This window comes from Erythrolamprus reginae, chromosome 5, assembly GCF_031021105.1.
Source record: "Erythrolamprus reginae isolate rEryReg1 chromosome 5, rEryReg1.hap1, whole genome shotgun sequence".
In the NCBI taxonomy this organism is placed as follows: domain Eukaryota; kingdom Metazoa; phylum Chordata; class Lepidosauria; order Squamata; family Dipsadidae; genus Erythrolamprus; species Erythrolamprus reginae.
In genome coordinates this window covers 114,075,800-114,093,038 of record NC_091954.1, presented here as the reverse complement: position 1 = coordinate 114,093,038, position 17,239 = coordinate 114,075,800, and the positions used below count along the sequence as shown (strand labels likewise).

At 40.5% G+C, this 17,239-nt stretch overlaps 1 protein-coding gene across 1 annotated transcript in view; it reads left to right on the top strand.

Annotated features, from left to right (window-relative positions):
* EIF2B5 (eukaryotic translation initiation factor 2B subunit epsilon) overlaps positions 1 to 17,239 on the top strand; it is a 44,509-nt gene that overhangs the window by 3,887 nt on the left and 23,383 nt on the right. The window contains exons 2-6 of the mRNA XM_070753768.1: positions 8,108 to 8,232; positions 9,253 to 9,438; positions 12,906 to 13,083; positions 16,237 to 16,317; positions 16,674 to 16,751. Of these exons, the coding sequence (XP_070609869.1) occupies positions 8,108 to 8,232; positions 9,253 to 9,438; positions 12,906 to 13,083; positions 16,237 to 16,317; positions 16,674 to 16,751 (648 nt within the window). The remainder of the gene's footprint in view (positions 1 to 8,107; positions 8,233 to 9,252; positions 9,439 to 12,905; positions 13,084 to 16,236; positions 16,318 to 16,673; positions 16,752 to 17,239) is intronic.

Genomic DNA, 17,239 nt, shown 5'->3' with positions numbered 1-17,239 from the left:
GACCCACCGGTGTATAAGACTCACCAAAAATTCAAAAAGGTACGTAAGGAAAAAAGTTTTTGTCCTCCTCGGTTCCCAGAAGCAGTTTGCACGTCTCCTAAAACCCTCTGTGCATCCCATTGTTTGCAACAATAAGCCCCATTTTTTAAAAAGGAAACAGGGCATGCAGTGTGGTTGGGAAGCCTGCAGAGTACTCCTGCCCCCATTTTTGCAAAAGTGGGGTGCACAGAGGGTTTAAGAGGCCTGCAGAGTGCTCTTACTTCATGGTGGAAGGCAGAAACAGCTCTGTTTTTGCAAAAAATGGGGGTGTTTTTATTTATTATTATTATTTGTTGTAAATTGTTTTCACTTTGTTGTGAGCCGCCTCGAGTCTGCGGAGAGGGGCGGCATACAAATCTAAATAAATAAATAAATAAATTGTTATTTTATTTATTAGATTTGTATGCGCCCCTCTCCGAAGACTCGGGGCGGCTCACAACAATAATAAAAACGATATTCCAGCGAAAACAAATCTAATATTAAAAAGCACATAAAACCCTATCATATTTTTTAAAAAGCAAACAACATATACATACCCAAACATAAATATATATTTAAAAAAAAGCCTGGGGGAAAGGTGTCTCAACTCCCCCATGCCTGGTGGTATAGATGGGTCTTGAGTAATTTATGAAAGACAAGGAGTGTGGGGGCAGTTCTAATCTCCGGGGGGAGTTGATTCCAAAGGGCTGGGGCTGCCACAGAGAAGGCTCTTCCCCTGGGGCCCACCAAACAACATTGTGTGGTCGACGGGACACGGAGAAGGCCAACTCTGTGGGACCTTATCAGTCACTGGGATTCGTGTGGTAGCAGGCGGTTCCAGAGGTATTCTGGTCCAATGCCATGCAGGGCTTTAAAGGTCATAACCAACACTTTGAATTGTGACCAGAAACTGATCGGCAGCCAATGCAGGCCACGGAGTGTTGTAGAAACGTGGGCGAATCTAGGAAGCCCCACGATGGCTCTCGCGGCCGTGTTCTGCACGATCTGAAGTTTTGCCTTACCCAAGTCCCTAGGAGCACCCTGCAGGCCTCCCAAACTCTCTCTGCACCCAATTTTTGTGGAAAAACAAATCCACTTTTCAAAACAATGGGACGCAAGGGTGGGGCTTCAGGAGACCAAATATGGCTGTATTTGGTGTATAAGACACACTGATATTTTCACCCTTTTAGGAGGAAAAGGTGCGTCTTACACTCCAAAAATACATTACATTATGTTCAGGGGACATACACTGCTCAAAAAAATAAAGGGAATACTCAAATAACACATCCTAGATCTGAATGAATGAAATATTCTCATTGAATACTTTGTTCTGTACAAAGTTGAATGTGCACAACAGCAGGGGAAATTGATTGTCAATCAGCGTTGCTTCATAAGTGGACAGTTTGATTTACTTGGAATTATATTGTGTTGTTTAAGTATTCCTTTTGGTTTTTTTGATCAGTGTTTATAGTGAACATATAGGCAATTTGTGCCATACAGATAGTCATTGCTTGGCAACCAGTCCAAAGTTCCAACTGACTTCCCAGAAGTTATTTATGATCCAGTTCTGATAGCTGCACACACCCAAGTCTTTTGGGTGCTTGGCAATCTTTGTTGACCTGGTTTTGCCAGAAAGCAGACATAACGGAGAAAATTTGATAAATTGTGGTCACATGCTCGTTGGAAAACTCCAAAATGTAGCCCAGTTGCCAAGTGCTCAAAATGTCATGTAACCGGAGTGGGCAACCCATCAGAACCTCAAATACAGATCATAACTAGCCCCCAGTAGATCTGTTAGAACTTCAAGCATTCGCTAAGTGACAGGTTATACGTCGAGGACTAACCATATTGTAGGCTTATGGTCTTTCTGTTGACTCATATCTGATCTTTCGTATACTTTTGCCATAGAATATGAAATAGTTCTTACTCCATCCTTTGGTAGTATATCAGTTATGGGAAGAGAAGCTACGCAAAGTTTTTCAAGCCTGCATTGGTAAATTTCCTCATTTACTTCTCCATTGTCCGAGGCACTATCTTGCAAGTAATTCTGTATTGCTTTTGTAATGAAATGACCTAAATGAAACGGTTAATGGAATGTTCCTATATCCAGCGGTACGAGGAAAGAAAATTTCCAGTTTTTGTGGATGTGTGCAAAACAATCATGATGTGCATTTACCAAATTGCAAAAAATTTTCCAATGCAAACTCAAAACAAAGTCCCCAATTATATACTTTTTCCCTTAGTGGTTTTTTCCAGTTTAGCAGTATCATTCTTTGCACCAGGATAGAAACATAGAAGACTGACAGCAGAAAAAGACCTCATGATCCATCTAGTCTGCCATACTATTTTCTGTATTTTATCTTAGGATAGATATATGTTTACCCCAGGCATGTTTAAATTCAGTTACTCTGGATTTATCAACCACGTCTGCTGGAAGTTTGTTCCAAGGATCTACTACTCTTTCAGTAAAATAATATTTTCTCATGTTGCTTTTGATCTTTCCCCCAACTAACTTCAGATTGTGTCCCCTTGTTCTTGTGTTCACTTTCCTATTAAAAACACTTCCCTCCTGGGCCTTATTTAACCCTTTAACATATTTAAATGTATCGATCATGTCCCCCCTTTTCCTCCTGTCCTCCAGAGTCCAGACTATACAGATTGAGTTCATTCCTGATACGTTTTATGCTTAAGACCTTCCACCATTCTTGTAGCCCGTCTTTGGACCCGTTCAATTTTGTCAATATCTTTTTGTCTTTCAAAATAAGTTCAGTTATTTGTTCACTGCAGTCAAAGAACCTAGTTGTTAAATCAATCAATCAATCACTCGGAATAGAGCTGAAAGGGACCTTGGAGGTCTTCTAGTCTCAAGCAGGAGGCCCTATCATTTCAGACGAGTCACTTGTCCAGTCTCTTCTTGAGTATACCACTTCTTTCGATAAAGCAGTTTTTCTGATTCTGAACCAGCAAGCAGACTTTCCTATGAAATAAATACAGCAGCTTGCAGGGTGGATTTGATTTAAATCACTAGTAAATAGGCTTGATTTCAAACATAATTTTTAAACAACCACTGTAATTTGTGTCCATAGCAGCTCCTCGTCTGACCTGCTGTTGGATTTACTGACAGTCTTAGGAAATATTGCAGAATATGCAGCCTCATGCTGCATAATTAAGCTCCATTTCATGCTGAATAAAACTAAATTATTAATGTATCTTAAATAGAAAACTATATTTAGATAGATTTTTTTACTCAAAAGGCATTTTATTAAAATAAATTCAATTTAAAAAAATCCAATTTAAATAAAAAATAATTTAAATCTATCTTTTAAAAATTAAAAAAAAATCATCAATTTTTAGACACCCTGGCAATTTGTGTAGAAGAAATGGCACCTTTTGAGCTGTCCTATGTATGGAAATGAATAAATCCATTTAAGAGTAATTTTAGTCTGCCAGCAGATAAAAACAGGCTTTTCTAGATTGTCTTTTGTAGCAACCGGCTCATCTTGCACAGAATTAATTGCTATACATTATACATTTCTGCCTAATAATTAATAAAAATATCTAATTTAGTGTTTCCCAACCCTTAGCAACTTGAAGATATTTGGACTTCAACTCCAAGTCCAAATACAGTGATACCTCGTCTTACAAACGCCTCGTCATACAAACTTTTCGAGATACAAACCCAGGGTTTAAGATTTTTTTGCCTCTTCTTACAAACTATTTTCACCTTACAAACCCACCGCCACCACAGTGTTGCACCGCCTCCGGACTTCCATTGCCAGCAAAGCACCCATTTTTGCGCTGCTGGGATTCCCCTGAGGCTCCCCTCCATGGGAAACACCACCCCCGGACTTCTGTGTTTTTGCGATGTTGCAGGGGAATCCCAGCAGCGCAAAAATGTGCGCTTCGCTGGCAACGGAAGTCCGGAGGTGGGGTTCCCAAGCGAGGGGAGCCTCAGTGAAATCGCAACATCGCAAAAACACAGAAGTCCAGAGGTGGGGTTTCTCATGGAGGGGAGCCTCGGGGGAATCCCAGCAGTGTAAAAAACGGGTGCTTCGGCTGGCAAAAGGGGTGAATTTTGGGCTTGCACGCATTAATCGCTTTTCCATTGATTCCTATGGGAAACATTGTTTCGTCTTACAAACTTTTCACCTTAAGAACCTCGTCCCAGAACCAATTAAGTTTGTAAGACAAGGTATCACTGTATCTTCAAGTTGCCAAGGTTGGGAAACACTGATCTAACATCAAACATCTATTATTATAAGTTTTCAAAGGCTCCAGAGAAGCTTTCATGTAAGAAAAAAATTTGGCCAGCTCTTAAGCAGTGTTTTGGGGAAATTTAAACTTTTGCTATCCCAAGGAAATACCTCACAATGATTGTTTCCATGAAGTTATTCTTCCCATCATTTTAGTTCCTAGATAGTGCTCAAAAAAAGGGGAGGGGCTCAAAAAACACATCCTAGATCTGAATGAATGAAATATTCACATTGTATACTTTGTTCTGTACAAAGTTGAATGTGCTGACAACACGTGAAATTGATTGTCAATCAGTGTTGCTTCCTAAGTGGACAGTTTGATTTCACAGAAGTCAAATAGAGATGAGACTGGAAATATTTGTATTGGGAATATTACCTGAAACCTACAAAAAAGAAACAACAGTATTTAATAATACATGTGATAACAGCTGCAAGAATAATAATCGCTCAGAATTGGCAAAATAAATATATACCAGCAGAAGAAAATTGGATTAGAAAGGTCTTAAGAGTGTGGCGAAATGGACAAACTTACAAAGGACATACAAGAAACGAAAAAGAGGAAACAGGATACTACAAAGTATGGGGAAAGTGGTATGAATGGTTAGAGAAGAGAGATTAAGGGAATAACGATAGAAAGATGACAAAACATAGAAACATAGAAGATTGACGGCAGAAAAAGACCTCCTGGTCCATCTAGTCTGCCCTTATACTATTTCCTGTATTTTATCTTACAATGGATATATGTTTATCCCAGGCATGTTTAAATTCAGTTACTGTGGATTTATCTACCACGTCTGCTGGAAGTTTGTTCCAAGGATCTACTACTCTTTCAGTGAAATAATATTTCCTCACGTTGCTTTTGATCTTCCCCCCAACTAACTTCAGATTGTGTCCCCTTGTTCTTGGGTTCACTTTCCTATTAAAAACACTTCCCTCCTGAACCTTATTTAACCCTTTAACATATTTAAATGTTTCGATCATGTCCCCCCTTTCCCTTCTGTCCTCCAGACTATACAGATTGAGTTCATGAAGTCTTTCCTGATACTAAATGGTATTAAACATAAACAATCATAGGGGAAATAAAAGATATGTTAGAAATAATATAGATATATTGCAATGTATATAAACAGAATTGTGAAATATATGTTTATAAAGCCCTTCATGGCATCGGACCAGGATATCTGCGAGACCGCCTTCTGCCACACGAATCCCAGCGACTGGTTAGGTCTCACAGAGTTGGCCTTCTACGGGTCCCATTGACTAAACAATGTCGTCTGGCGGGACCCAGGGGAAGAGGCTTCTCTGTGGTGGCTCCGAACCTCTGGCACCAGCTCCCCCCCAGAGATTAGGATTGCCCCCACCCTCCTTGCCTTTCGTAAACTTCTTAAAACCTACCTCTGCCGTCAGGCATGGGGGAATTGAAACATCTCCCCCCTTGCACATGTAGTTTTTGTGAATGATTCGATTGTGTGTTGTTTTTTATATATTGGGGTTTCTTTTTTGGACTTTTTAATCTAAAACTGTAATTTAGATTTTAAAATATTAGATTTGTTACTATGTACTGTTCTTCCCCATTGTTGTGAGCCGCCCCGAGTCTGCGGAGAGGGACGGCATATAAACCCAATAAATCTAGAAATTGAAGAGGAAAAACAGTAAAACACAAAGTGTTTTAGCGGTGTGAAAATGTTGCAAAGAAGGAAGTTGTATAGTTGTATCTTTGTTTTTAATTTTAATTTAATGTTTAATTTAATTTTAATTCCATTTCATTTTTAAAAAATGTCCAATAAAAAAAGAATGCTCTTTATGTCCATTTGCGTTTGTTCCTGTGTACATGTGTAATTTCTCGACCCGATTGCTGAAGCATCTTTAAATGGCAATGTTGTGCCAGCTGTTAATTATATTCATCCCAAGCAGAACGTGGATATTTATTTCTTTGCCACCGCGGAGAAAAGGATCAGTTTATAAGTAGCTGTGTCTCAACAGGCGTCAAAACCCAGCTGCAGTCCTGTCTTTGCTCGGAGGGCTCGGCTCACTTGTGAAAGTTCAAGAGGATTCCAGGGCTGTAGCCCAGACTGGAAGGTCGAAAACAAGGGTCCCTGATGGCAGTGGCCAACTCCTCTTGTCTTGTTGCCAAAACAAGTACACAGATCTGTCTCCAAGGACTCACCGGGAGCCCAGCTCCACTGGATTGTCATTACCAGCCTGTCTGGCTTAGAACATTTATGGCCAGAGAGTTGAGGTTGTGGGTTTTTGGATCGTCAGGATAGGAGAGTGTCACCTGTTGAGAGTAAGGACGATCCTAAGTTACTGTATTTTTTGGAGTATAAGACGCACCGGAATATAAGACACACCTTAGTGTTTGGGGAGGAAGATAGGGGAAAGATAGGGGATATTCATCTGGCTAGCGTCCATAGTCTGGTCAGTTTCAGCACATTTATTTATTTATTCATTCATTCATTCATTTATTTATTGATTTATTAGATTTGTATGCCGCCCCTCTCCGTGGACTCGGGGCGGCTCACAACACAAAACAGTTCATAACAAATCTAATAATTTGCAATTTAAAATATTAAAAACCCCATTATTAAGCAAACATACATACAAGCATACCATACATAAATTGAATTGGATAGGCCCGGGGGAGATATCTCAGTTCCCCCATGCCTGACGACAAAGGTGGGTTTTAAGGAGTTTACGAAAGGCAAGGAGGGTAGGGGCAGTTCTAATCTCTGGGGGGAGCTGGTTCCAGAGAGTCGGGGCCGCCACAGAGAAGGCTCTTCCCCTGGGGGCCGCCAACCGACATTGTTTAGTTGACAGGACCCAGAGAAGGCCCACTCTATGGGACCTAATCGGTCTCTGGGATTCGTGGTCCGATGCCATGAAGGGTTTTAAAGGTCATAACCAACACTTTGAATTGTGACCGGAAATTGATCGGCAACCAATGTAGACTGCGAATTCACTTAATGTCTGTGCTACTAAGTTAACAAGTGCGGCGATTTGCTTAACACCTGGGACAAGAAAGGTCATAAAATGAGCCCAAACTCACTTAACAACCGTCTCATTTAGCAACAGACGTTTTGAGCTCAACCGTTGTTGCACATCGAGGACGACCTCTACAAAGTTGGCCTGCTCATTATGGTATCTTTGAAGTGCTTTGGACTTGAACATCAGCCCCAAGAGCATTGCTCACAGCAACTTCCTCAACCTCTGGAAGGCTGTAAATTCTATCCCTGTTTTAAGGCAGTTCCCTGGTTTCTAATATACTGCTCAAAAAAAAGGGGGGAATACTTAAACAACACAATATAATTCCAAGTAAATCAAACTTCTGTGAAATCAAACTGTCCACTTAGGAAGCAACACTGATTGACAGTCAATTTCACATGTTGTCAGCACATTCAACTTTGTACAGAACAATTGAGAATATTTGTATGTGCTGTTTGGTTTTTAATTATGATAGGGTTTTTAGTTTTTTAACATTAGATTTGTGCCATTATAATATTGTTTTTATCGTCGTTGTGAGCCGCCCCGAGTCTTCGGAGAGGGGCAGCATACAAATCTAATAAATTATTATTATTATTATTATTATTATTATTATTATTATTATTTTCATTCTTTCAGATCTAGGATGTGTTATTTGAGTGTTCCCTTTATTTTTTTGAGCAGTATACTCTCCCCCTCTCCCCGCAAAGCCTCTCCCCGCAAAGGCCACCCATGTTTAATGAATACTGTGCCCGCTTGTTATTGCATTAGAAGGATTGTGTGACTCTTTGCTGTAGGAAGAACTGCAAATTATAGCGTGGTTGTTTTTTCTGGCTGACTTTCCTCTGTTTCCCCAGGCTCTGCTTCCTCTGGCCAATGTGGCCTTGATAGACTATACCCTGGAATTCCTCACTGCGACTGGGGTGGAAGAAACCTTCGTCTTCTGCTGCTGGAAATCGGCAGAGATCAAGGAGCATTTACAGTAAGAGGAGTCATTTTCTTGGTCTCTCCCCCAAAAAGGAGCTTTTCCCCCTCACCCTAAAGTTTAAAGAAACTTTTCTTTTATGTGCACTGAGAGCATATGCACCCAGACACATTCCTCATGTGTCCAATCACACTTGGTCAATAAAGAATTCTATTCTATTCTATTCTACCCTACCCTACCCTATCATCACATCCATTCCATTTCATATTTTCTATTATTTCCCATTCCATCCCATTCCATTATAATCCATCCATTCTGTTCCATATTTTGTATTTTATTCTATTCCATCTCATCCCATTCCATTCCACATTTTATATTCTATTCTATCCTATCCCATCACAATCCATTCCATTCCATATTTTCTATTCTATTCCATCCCAATCCATTCCATTCCATATTTTCTATTCTGTTCTATTCTGATACCCCATCCCATGCCATACCATTCCATTACAATCCATTCCATTCCATATTTTCTATTCTAGTCTATTCTACCCTACCCTACTCTACCCTATCATCCCATCCATTCCATTCCATATTTTCTATTCTAGTCTATTCTACCCTACCCTACTCTACCCTATCATCCCATCCATTCCATTCCATATTTTCTATTCTATTCTTTCCCATTCCATCCCATTATAACCCATCCATTCCATTCCACATTTTGTACTCTATTCTATCCTATCCCATTCCATCCCAATCCATTCCATATTTTCTGTTCTGTTCTGTTCTGTTCTAGTCTGATACCCCATCCTATGCCATACCATTCCATTACAATCCATTCCATTCCATATTTTGTATTCTATTCTATTCTATTCACGTGACCATGGGGGATGCTGCAAAGATTGTAACTATGAAAAACAGATAATGTCACATTACGGTCACTAAATGAACAGCTGTAAGTCAAGGGCTACCTGTATCTGTACTCATCTAATCAAAAAGCTGGTGCATTTCCTGTTGCAGAGGTTCTCATTCCGTTGTTTCTGTCTGTGATTTTTATCCCCCCACCCTCCACCCCAGAAACTCAAAGTGGTGCTGCCCGACGTCGCCCAACGTCGTGCGATTTGTCATCTCGGACCTCTACCGTTCCATCGGCGACGTGTTGCGCGACGTTGATGCCAAGTCTCTTGTTCGTTCTGACTTTATCCTTGTCTCTGGGGATCTGGTGTCCAACATTAATATTTCTACAGCTTTACAGGAACACAGGTGGGTGATCAGGAGAAAGGCAGAAGTCTACGGAGAGGGGCGGCATACAAATCTAATAAATAATAATAATAATAATAATCATCATCATCATCATCCTCGGCTCACAGCCACAATGGAGCCTAAAATTTATGTTGATGATGTTTCCCAAATATATCACCAGAATCTTGAAAATGTAAACAGATACAGGGGACATATTGCCATATATGGTGGATCTGCTCATTGGCACAAAAATATTGGAGAAGAATAAAACACTGGTTAGAGGGAATGGTAAAAGAGCAAGTGGAATTAAAACAGGGTGTCTAGCAAACCTGGAAAACAGGGAAATCATGGAATTATCAGGGAAATCGGTGGTTCGGGAAATATCGGGGAATTTGTGGGGGGGAAAATGGAATAAATCGGGGGGGGGGGGAACCAAAACTGTATTAAAATGTTTAAAAGTAAGGGAAAAATCATATTACAAAAAAAACCAGATGGTGCTGCCTGGCAGTCAAGCAAAATGAGCATAACTGTGGCAACAATTGGCTTCCTCTGCTACCAATATTTCTGCACAGCTTAGTTGTTTGGTATGACGTCATCTACAACCGCACCTTAACTAGATTGCAGGGAACTGTCAGGGTAATATAATAATAAATTTATTGTCATTGTCAAAACAACGAATTGTCATTGACAACGAAGGTCGTGTGACACCCAGAGACCAGTTCCACCATACATAAAATTAGAATAGGTAAATTTAAAAATAGAATAAAAAGTAGAATAAAAAAATAGAATAAAATGTCCCACCCACTACAAATTCCCCACCCTAAACCACTCAACCATCTACATGACAAACTGAGTAATATTGTCCAACAGTTCATTGATGGTGGCCCTTTAGTTCGTTGTTAAGTGCGAGTATAGTTCTGGGATAAAAACTATTCATGAAATGTGTGGTCCGAGTATCCAAGTATAATATCAGGGAATTTCAAAATGCTCTACCCATAGACACCCTGTTAAAAGTTATTTATTAGGTTTTTATTAGGAGCTATTTTTATTAGTTATATTAACAGGGAAATATGCCAATATTTAATGCTACATGTAATAATGAGGGGAGACAATTGTAGATGCTCAAAATTGGAAAAATGGAATTGGTAATAAAGAAAATTTTAGAGTGCCCTCAGATGGACAAGCTGACAATGGAAATTAAGAATAAAGGAGAAACACCCGAAACAGAATATTATTTAATAGACAGTATAATTGATTAGATAGTAGATGTAAAAATTAGTAAACTATGAAAGATGATTTATGAATTAGAAATGAGATGAAGAATATTAATTATACAGTGGTCCCCCGATTATTGCGAGGGTTCCGTTCCAGGACCCCTCGCAATGATCGGTTTTTTCGCGAAGTAGCGCTGCGGAAGTAAAAACACCATCTGCGCATGCGCAGATGGTGTTTTTACATCTGCCACAGCAGCGAGGAGCCGAAGATTGGGGTTTCCCCGCCGCCCACGCAAACTCCTCGCTGCTGCCGCGCCCGCCACTTGTCTTGTCCGCCCGCCGCTTGTCCGCCGCCTGCCTGCCCGCGCGCCTGCCACTCGCCCGCCCTTCGCCCGCCCACGCCGTTCGCTCGCGCCGCTTCCCAGCTGAGTCCTGAAGCCAGAAGGCAAAGGCGAACTTCCGCGTTTGGCTTCGGGACTTAGCTGGGAAGCGGCGCTGGGGTTTCCCCACCGCCCACGCAAACTCCTCGCTGCCGCTCGCCCGCCCTTCGCCCGCCCACGCCGTTCGCTCGCACCGCTTCCCAGCTGAGTCCTGAAGCGAACTTCCGCGTTTGGCTTCAGGACTCAGCTGGGAAGCGGCGCTGGGGTTTCCCTGCCGCCCACGCAAACTCCTCGCTGATGCCCGCCGCTCGTCCTCCCGCCAGCAAGAGGGGGAAGACCCAGGGAAGCCGCCCAGCAGCTGATCTGCCCGGCGCCATCTACGCATGCGTGGCCATAGAAAAAAGGGCGCGCATGCGCAGATGGTGTTTTTACTTCCGGGTTGAAAAATCGCCATATAGCCGTTTCGCAATGATCGGGATCGCAATACCCGGGGGATCACTGTATACTATTATATCATGCTACAAAAATAAGATGTAAACAATATTTTGAACAAGAGTTATATAATGTGTACATATTTGTATATATAAAGGAGAAACCGAATACTATTTAATTTGGGAAGTATGGTACAACTAGGTGCAGAGTAGATGCAGAGATTAGAAAAGAAACCATGAAAGACGAATCACAGACTAGAAATTAGAAATAAATATAAGTACTGTATACTGCTCAAAAAAATAAAGGGAACACTCAAATAACACATCCTAGATCTGAATGAATGAAATATTCTAAACATTTAAATATGTTAAAGGGTTAAATAAGGTCCAGGAGGGAAGTGTTTTTAATAGGAAAGTGAACACAAGAACAAGGGGACACAATCTGAAGTTAGTTGGGGGAAAGATCAAAAGCAACATGAGAAAATATTATTTTACTGAAAGAGTAGTAGATCCTTGGAACAAACTTCCAGCAGACGTGGTAGATAAATCCACAGTAACTGAATTGAAACATGCCTGGGATAAACATATATCCATCCTAAGATAAAATACAGAAAATAGTATAAGGGCAGACTAGATGGATCATGAGGTCTTTTTCTGCCGTCAGTCTTCTATGTTTCTATGTTTCTCATTGAATATTTTGTTCTGTACAAAGTGGAATGTGCACAACAGCATATGAAATTGATTGTCAATCATTGTTGCTTCCTAAATGGACAGTTCAATTTCATAGACATTTAATTTACTTGGAGTTATATTACGTTGTTTAAGTGTTCCCTTTATTTTTTTGAGCAGTGAATAATGATAGACAGAATGTTTATTGTAAATAATAATAATAATAGGATTGGATGTTATAAAAATGTAAAATAATAAAATGAAATGCATGGAGTGATAACTATAGAGAGAAGAGTGTTAGAAATACGGAAACAATAGCTATGAATACAATACTGTATATTAGGGAAAATATACCGATCTGTCAACGTTGCAAAGTTTGAAACGGTGATGTAAAATGAAGAAAACTCTATTAGAAAAAGGCAATGTTAAAAATACAAAAACAAAAATTTATGTTGCTGAGCAAGACAGTCGTTATGTGCGAAAATTGTACCATTTTATGACCTGGTTAAGCAAATCACTGCCGTATCAGATTAGTAACAGGATTTGCTAAGTGAATCTGACTTTGCTTGAATAGAAAGTATCAAAGTGGGCATCACATGAAATTCAGATGCTTGGCCATTGACCCCTATTTATGACGTCATAAAACGGAGTCAATTGCCAAACTGCAGACAAGGACTACCTCCGAAAGGCCCTCCTGGCAGCAATGATGTGCTGCTATCTTACCTGTGAGTGTATTTTATTATTGTTGCTCTTGTTTTTTTAAAAAAGTGAACTTTCCCTCTCTCCTGGAACAGGACGCGGCGTAAAATAGAGAAGAATGTATCTGTCATGACGATGATATTTCAAGAGTGTTCACCAGGTCATCGGGGCCGGTGTCCGGAGGACGATGTTATCCTGGTGATGGACAGTGTTACACAACGAGTGCTCCACTATCAGCGGACGCAAGGGCTCAAGCATTTCGGTTTTCCTATGGTGGGTGCAGTGAAGGGCTACCAATTATTTTTCCTATCGCACTGCGGGCATGGCTTATTTTGTGGGGGGTGGCTTGATGGTCATGTGACCGGGTAGGAGTGGCTTGACAATCATATGACTTGACCAAGGATTTTCCAAGAACCTCAAAACAATACCCAGATCAATGGACTCAAAACAAGCAGGTCATCGAATTCACCCACATCCTAGAAGTGAGCAGCTGTGGAACAGTGAAATTTATATTTATTTATTTATTTATTTATTTATTTAGTTAGTTAGTTAGTTACTTAGTTAGTTAGTTAGTCCAATACACAATACACATTGAAGAGAATAGACATGTAGTAATATATGTAAAGAAAAGGATAGAAGAAAAGATATAAAAATAGAGGAGAAGATATATGAAAGGAAGAAAAGATATATGATACATGAGATAAAGGAGAGACAATTGGACAGGGGACGAACGGCACACTAGTGCTCTTATGTACCCCCCTTACTGACCTCTTAGGAACCTGGAGAGGTCAATCGTAGATAGTCTAAGGGACAAATGTTGGGGGTTAGGGGTTGACACCATTGAGTCCGGTAATGAGTTCCACGCTTCGACAACTCGATTGCTAAAGTCATATTTTTTACAGTCAAGTTTGGAGCGGTTAATATTAAGTTTGAATCTGTTGCGTGCTCTTGTGTTGTTGCGGTTGAAGCTGAAGTAGTCATTGACAGGCAGGACGTTGCAGTGTATGATCTTGTGGGCAATACTTAAATCGTGTTTTAGGCGCCGTAGTTCTAAGCTTTCTAGACCCAGGATTGTTAGTCTATTTTCGTAGGGTATTATGACAGAAACATCTCGCTTAAAATTTTGAAAGCACATTTTGAGCATTGTCATAAGGGTGCCTTCAAGATTAAGATTTTATTTATTTATTTATTTGATTTTTTAATGTCGCCCTTCTCCTTAGACTCAAGGCGGCTTACAACATGTTAGCAATAGCACTTTTTTTTAAACAGAGCCAGCCTATTGCCCCCACAAATCCGGGTCCTCATTTTACCCACCTGGGAAGGATGGAAGGGTGAGTCAACCTTGAGCCGGTGATGAGATTTGAATCGCTGACCTATAGATGGCCACCCACAAAGTGATCACTTACTCAAAGGCAACAACCTAAAGTGTCCCTTGCTACTTTCACAGCCTAAGTGAACATCCCCAAATGCTCCATTCCACATAACAGTCTTAACCCTCCTTCCTGCAGACCACAAAACAAAACCAAGGTTTTTGGCAAGTAGCCAGCACACATGTACATGCTGGGACCCAGAAGAGAACAGCTATGCGTGCAATAGAACCCAGAAAAAACAGCTGGCCGCCACACACGTGCACTGGGCAGCAGCTCTCTTTAGGGTTTTGGCATATGCATGTTCTAGTTTCGGTGCTCTGAAATGATGCCGAAAAGGTTAGCCGTCACTGTCCTATACTATTTCATGACGAGATTTCGTTCCTCTTTAGAAGTTTGAATAAGATCCACCAAGTCGGCAAATTGCTCATTTGATATCTGGTCAATAAAAGACTGAGAAAAAAGTCTTTTCTTTCTCTTGGCAGGCATTACAATGAGCGCGGTAGCTATTATTTAAAATCAACCATCCTCTGCTACCATGTCAGATTTTGTAGATAAATTACAGCCCGCATGGACTATAATAAATCAAATCTGGAGGCGATGGATTAAGTTACAGAAACGGCTTTCAAACGAAGTTACTTTTATTAGAAAAAAATATCAAAAATAGCTAATGCCTGGTCTTTTTAAAAAGGCGCCTCTTGTGACCCATTTTTATTTATGTCTTTGTTTGTTTGTTTGTTTGACTTGTATGCCGCCCAATCACGTAGGGCTCAGGGCAGCTCACAACAATAAAAACTGTACAATAAAAAGTCAAATTGCAACAATTAATAACGGTGAGCATAAGAACATCAGAAGTCCAGCATTCTGTGTCCCACAGTGACCCACCAATTGTCCATGGGGATCTTCAGCAGAAGGAGAAGGCAAGACCCTCCCTTTCCCCTGACCCCCAACAAATGGTACCCAAGGGAACCCTGCCTGCCTCAACCAGCATAGAGGCGGCACATGGACATCCATTTCAATAACCACTGATACACTTGGCATCCATGAATCTGTCTAATCCTGCCTTGAAGCTAAATCCAGGCTGACAGCTGTCTTGACCTCTTCCATAAACCAGTGATTCTCTTGGTGAAGAAATATTTCCCATTATTTGTGCTCACTTTCTTATCTATGTGTTTTAGGGAGTGCCCCCTCATCCTAGTATTGTGTGATAGAGAAAAGAATTTTCCTCTATCCACCTTTTCTATCCCATGCGTGATTTTATACACTTCGATCAAGTCACCTCTGAAACGCCGTCTTTCAAGGCGGAAGAGACCGAGGCGTTGCAACCTGGTTTCATAAGGGAGGGGCTCCATTTCCTTGATCATTCTTGTTGCCCTTTTTTTGCACCTTTTCCAGTTCCATTCTATCCTTCTTGAGATGTGGTGACCAGAACTAAACATAACTCCATTAATAAAGACTAAAAACCTCTAATAATTAATAACAATAAAAACCCCTGAATTCAATCAATACTTTTATACCATCATGCATACCAGTTAGATGAAGTTGGCCGGAGAGAGCTGTTATAGAATTTATACATGGTATGCTTGTATGTATGATTGGTTCTTTAAATTGGGGTTTTTTAGATTATTTTTAATATTAGATTTGTTTACATTGTCTTTTTTATTGTTGTTAGCCGCCCTGAGTCTTCGGAGAGGGGCGGCATACAAATCTAATAAATAAATAAAAATAAAATAAATAAATAAATCTCACGGCCCCCAAGCCTGTCGGCAGAGCAGATCTTTAACACTTTTCTGAAGGCCGGAAGGGTAGGGGCAGTACAGAACCTCGAGGGGGTAATTGGTTCCCAAGAACCGGGGCCGCCACAAAGAAGGCCCTCCCTGGGCCTGCCAACCGACATTGCTTAGTCAACGGGACCCGGAGAAAGCTGACCCTGTGGGCTCTTAATTGGTCTCTGAGAGGTATGCAACAGGAGACGGTCCTGTAAATAGTTTGGTCCTAAACCATGAAGGGCTTTAGGATTGTATTTATTTATTTGTAAACTTTATTTATTTTGTTCTAGAGTTTGTTTCAGAACAACGTTGAACAAGTGCAAGTACGGAACGATTTGCTAGACTGCCATATTAGCATCTGTTCTCCCCAGGTAAGTGTAGAGCATCGGGAATCACAAGGAGCCCTTGGTTGGTTGGTTGGTTGCTTGATTGGTAGGTCATTCATCCATCCATCCATCCATCCATCCATCCATCCATCCATCCATCCAGATCTTAGGCCGCCCTTATTTATTTTATTTTATTTATTTATTCATTCATTCATTCATTTATTTATTTATTAGATTTTTATGCTGCCCCTCTCCGAAGACTCATTCATTCTCCAGGGGACTCATTCTCCAGGGGACTCATTCTCCAGGGGACTCAGGGCAGCTTACAAGATGCATCCTCTCATCATGCCAAGTTATAATTTCCTATTATAAACCAACCCTGCTTTGTTCTTCTTTTGTAGGTGGCCCAGCTGTTTACAGATAATTTTGATTATCAAACTCGGGATGACTTTGTCCGTGGCTTGTTGGTGAACGAAGAGGTAAAATACGTAGCAGAGAATTTGTCTTTGGTGCAGATGCTCTCAGTGTACATAAAAGAAAAATATACATTTGTCAAGAATCATGAGGTATAAGACTTAATGATTGTCATAGGGGTCAAATAAGCAATCAGGAAACAATATTAATAGAAATCTTAAGGATACAAGCAACAAGTTACAGTCTTACAGTCATAAGTGGGAGGAAATGGGTGATAGGAATGATGAGAAAAAACTAGTAGTTGTTCTGGATTCTGGTTAGAACTTAGATTAAATTGGAAATAACGCTTACTGAATGCAGGATTTCATAAACAAAAACTCCATCTTTATTTCTCCTCCGTATTCAAAATGCATTATAGGCAGTCACATTCCTTCCTCTCTTATCTTAACGATTAAAGCACACCAAAGCACTCCTCCAGGCCTCCTCCTTTGTTTTAAGATTTATCTCTATTCAGCGTAGTTCAAAGCACTAAGAACAGCTGTAAAATAGCACA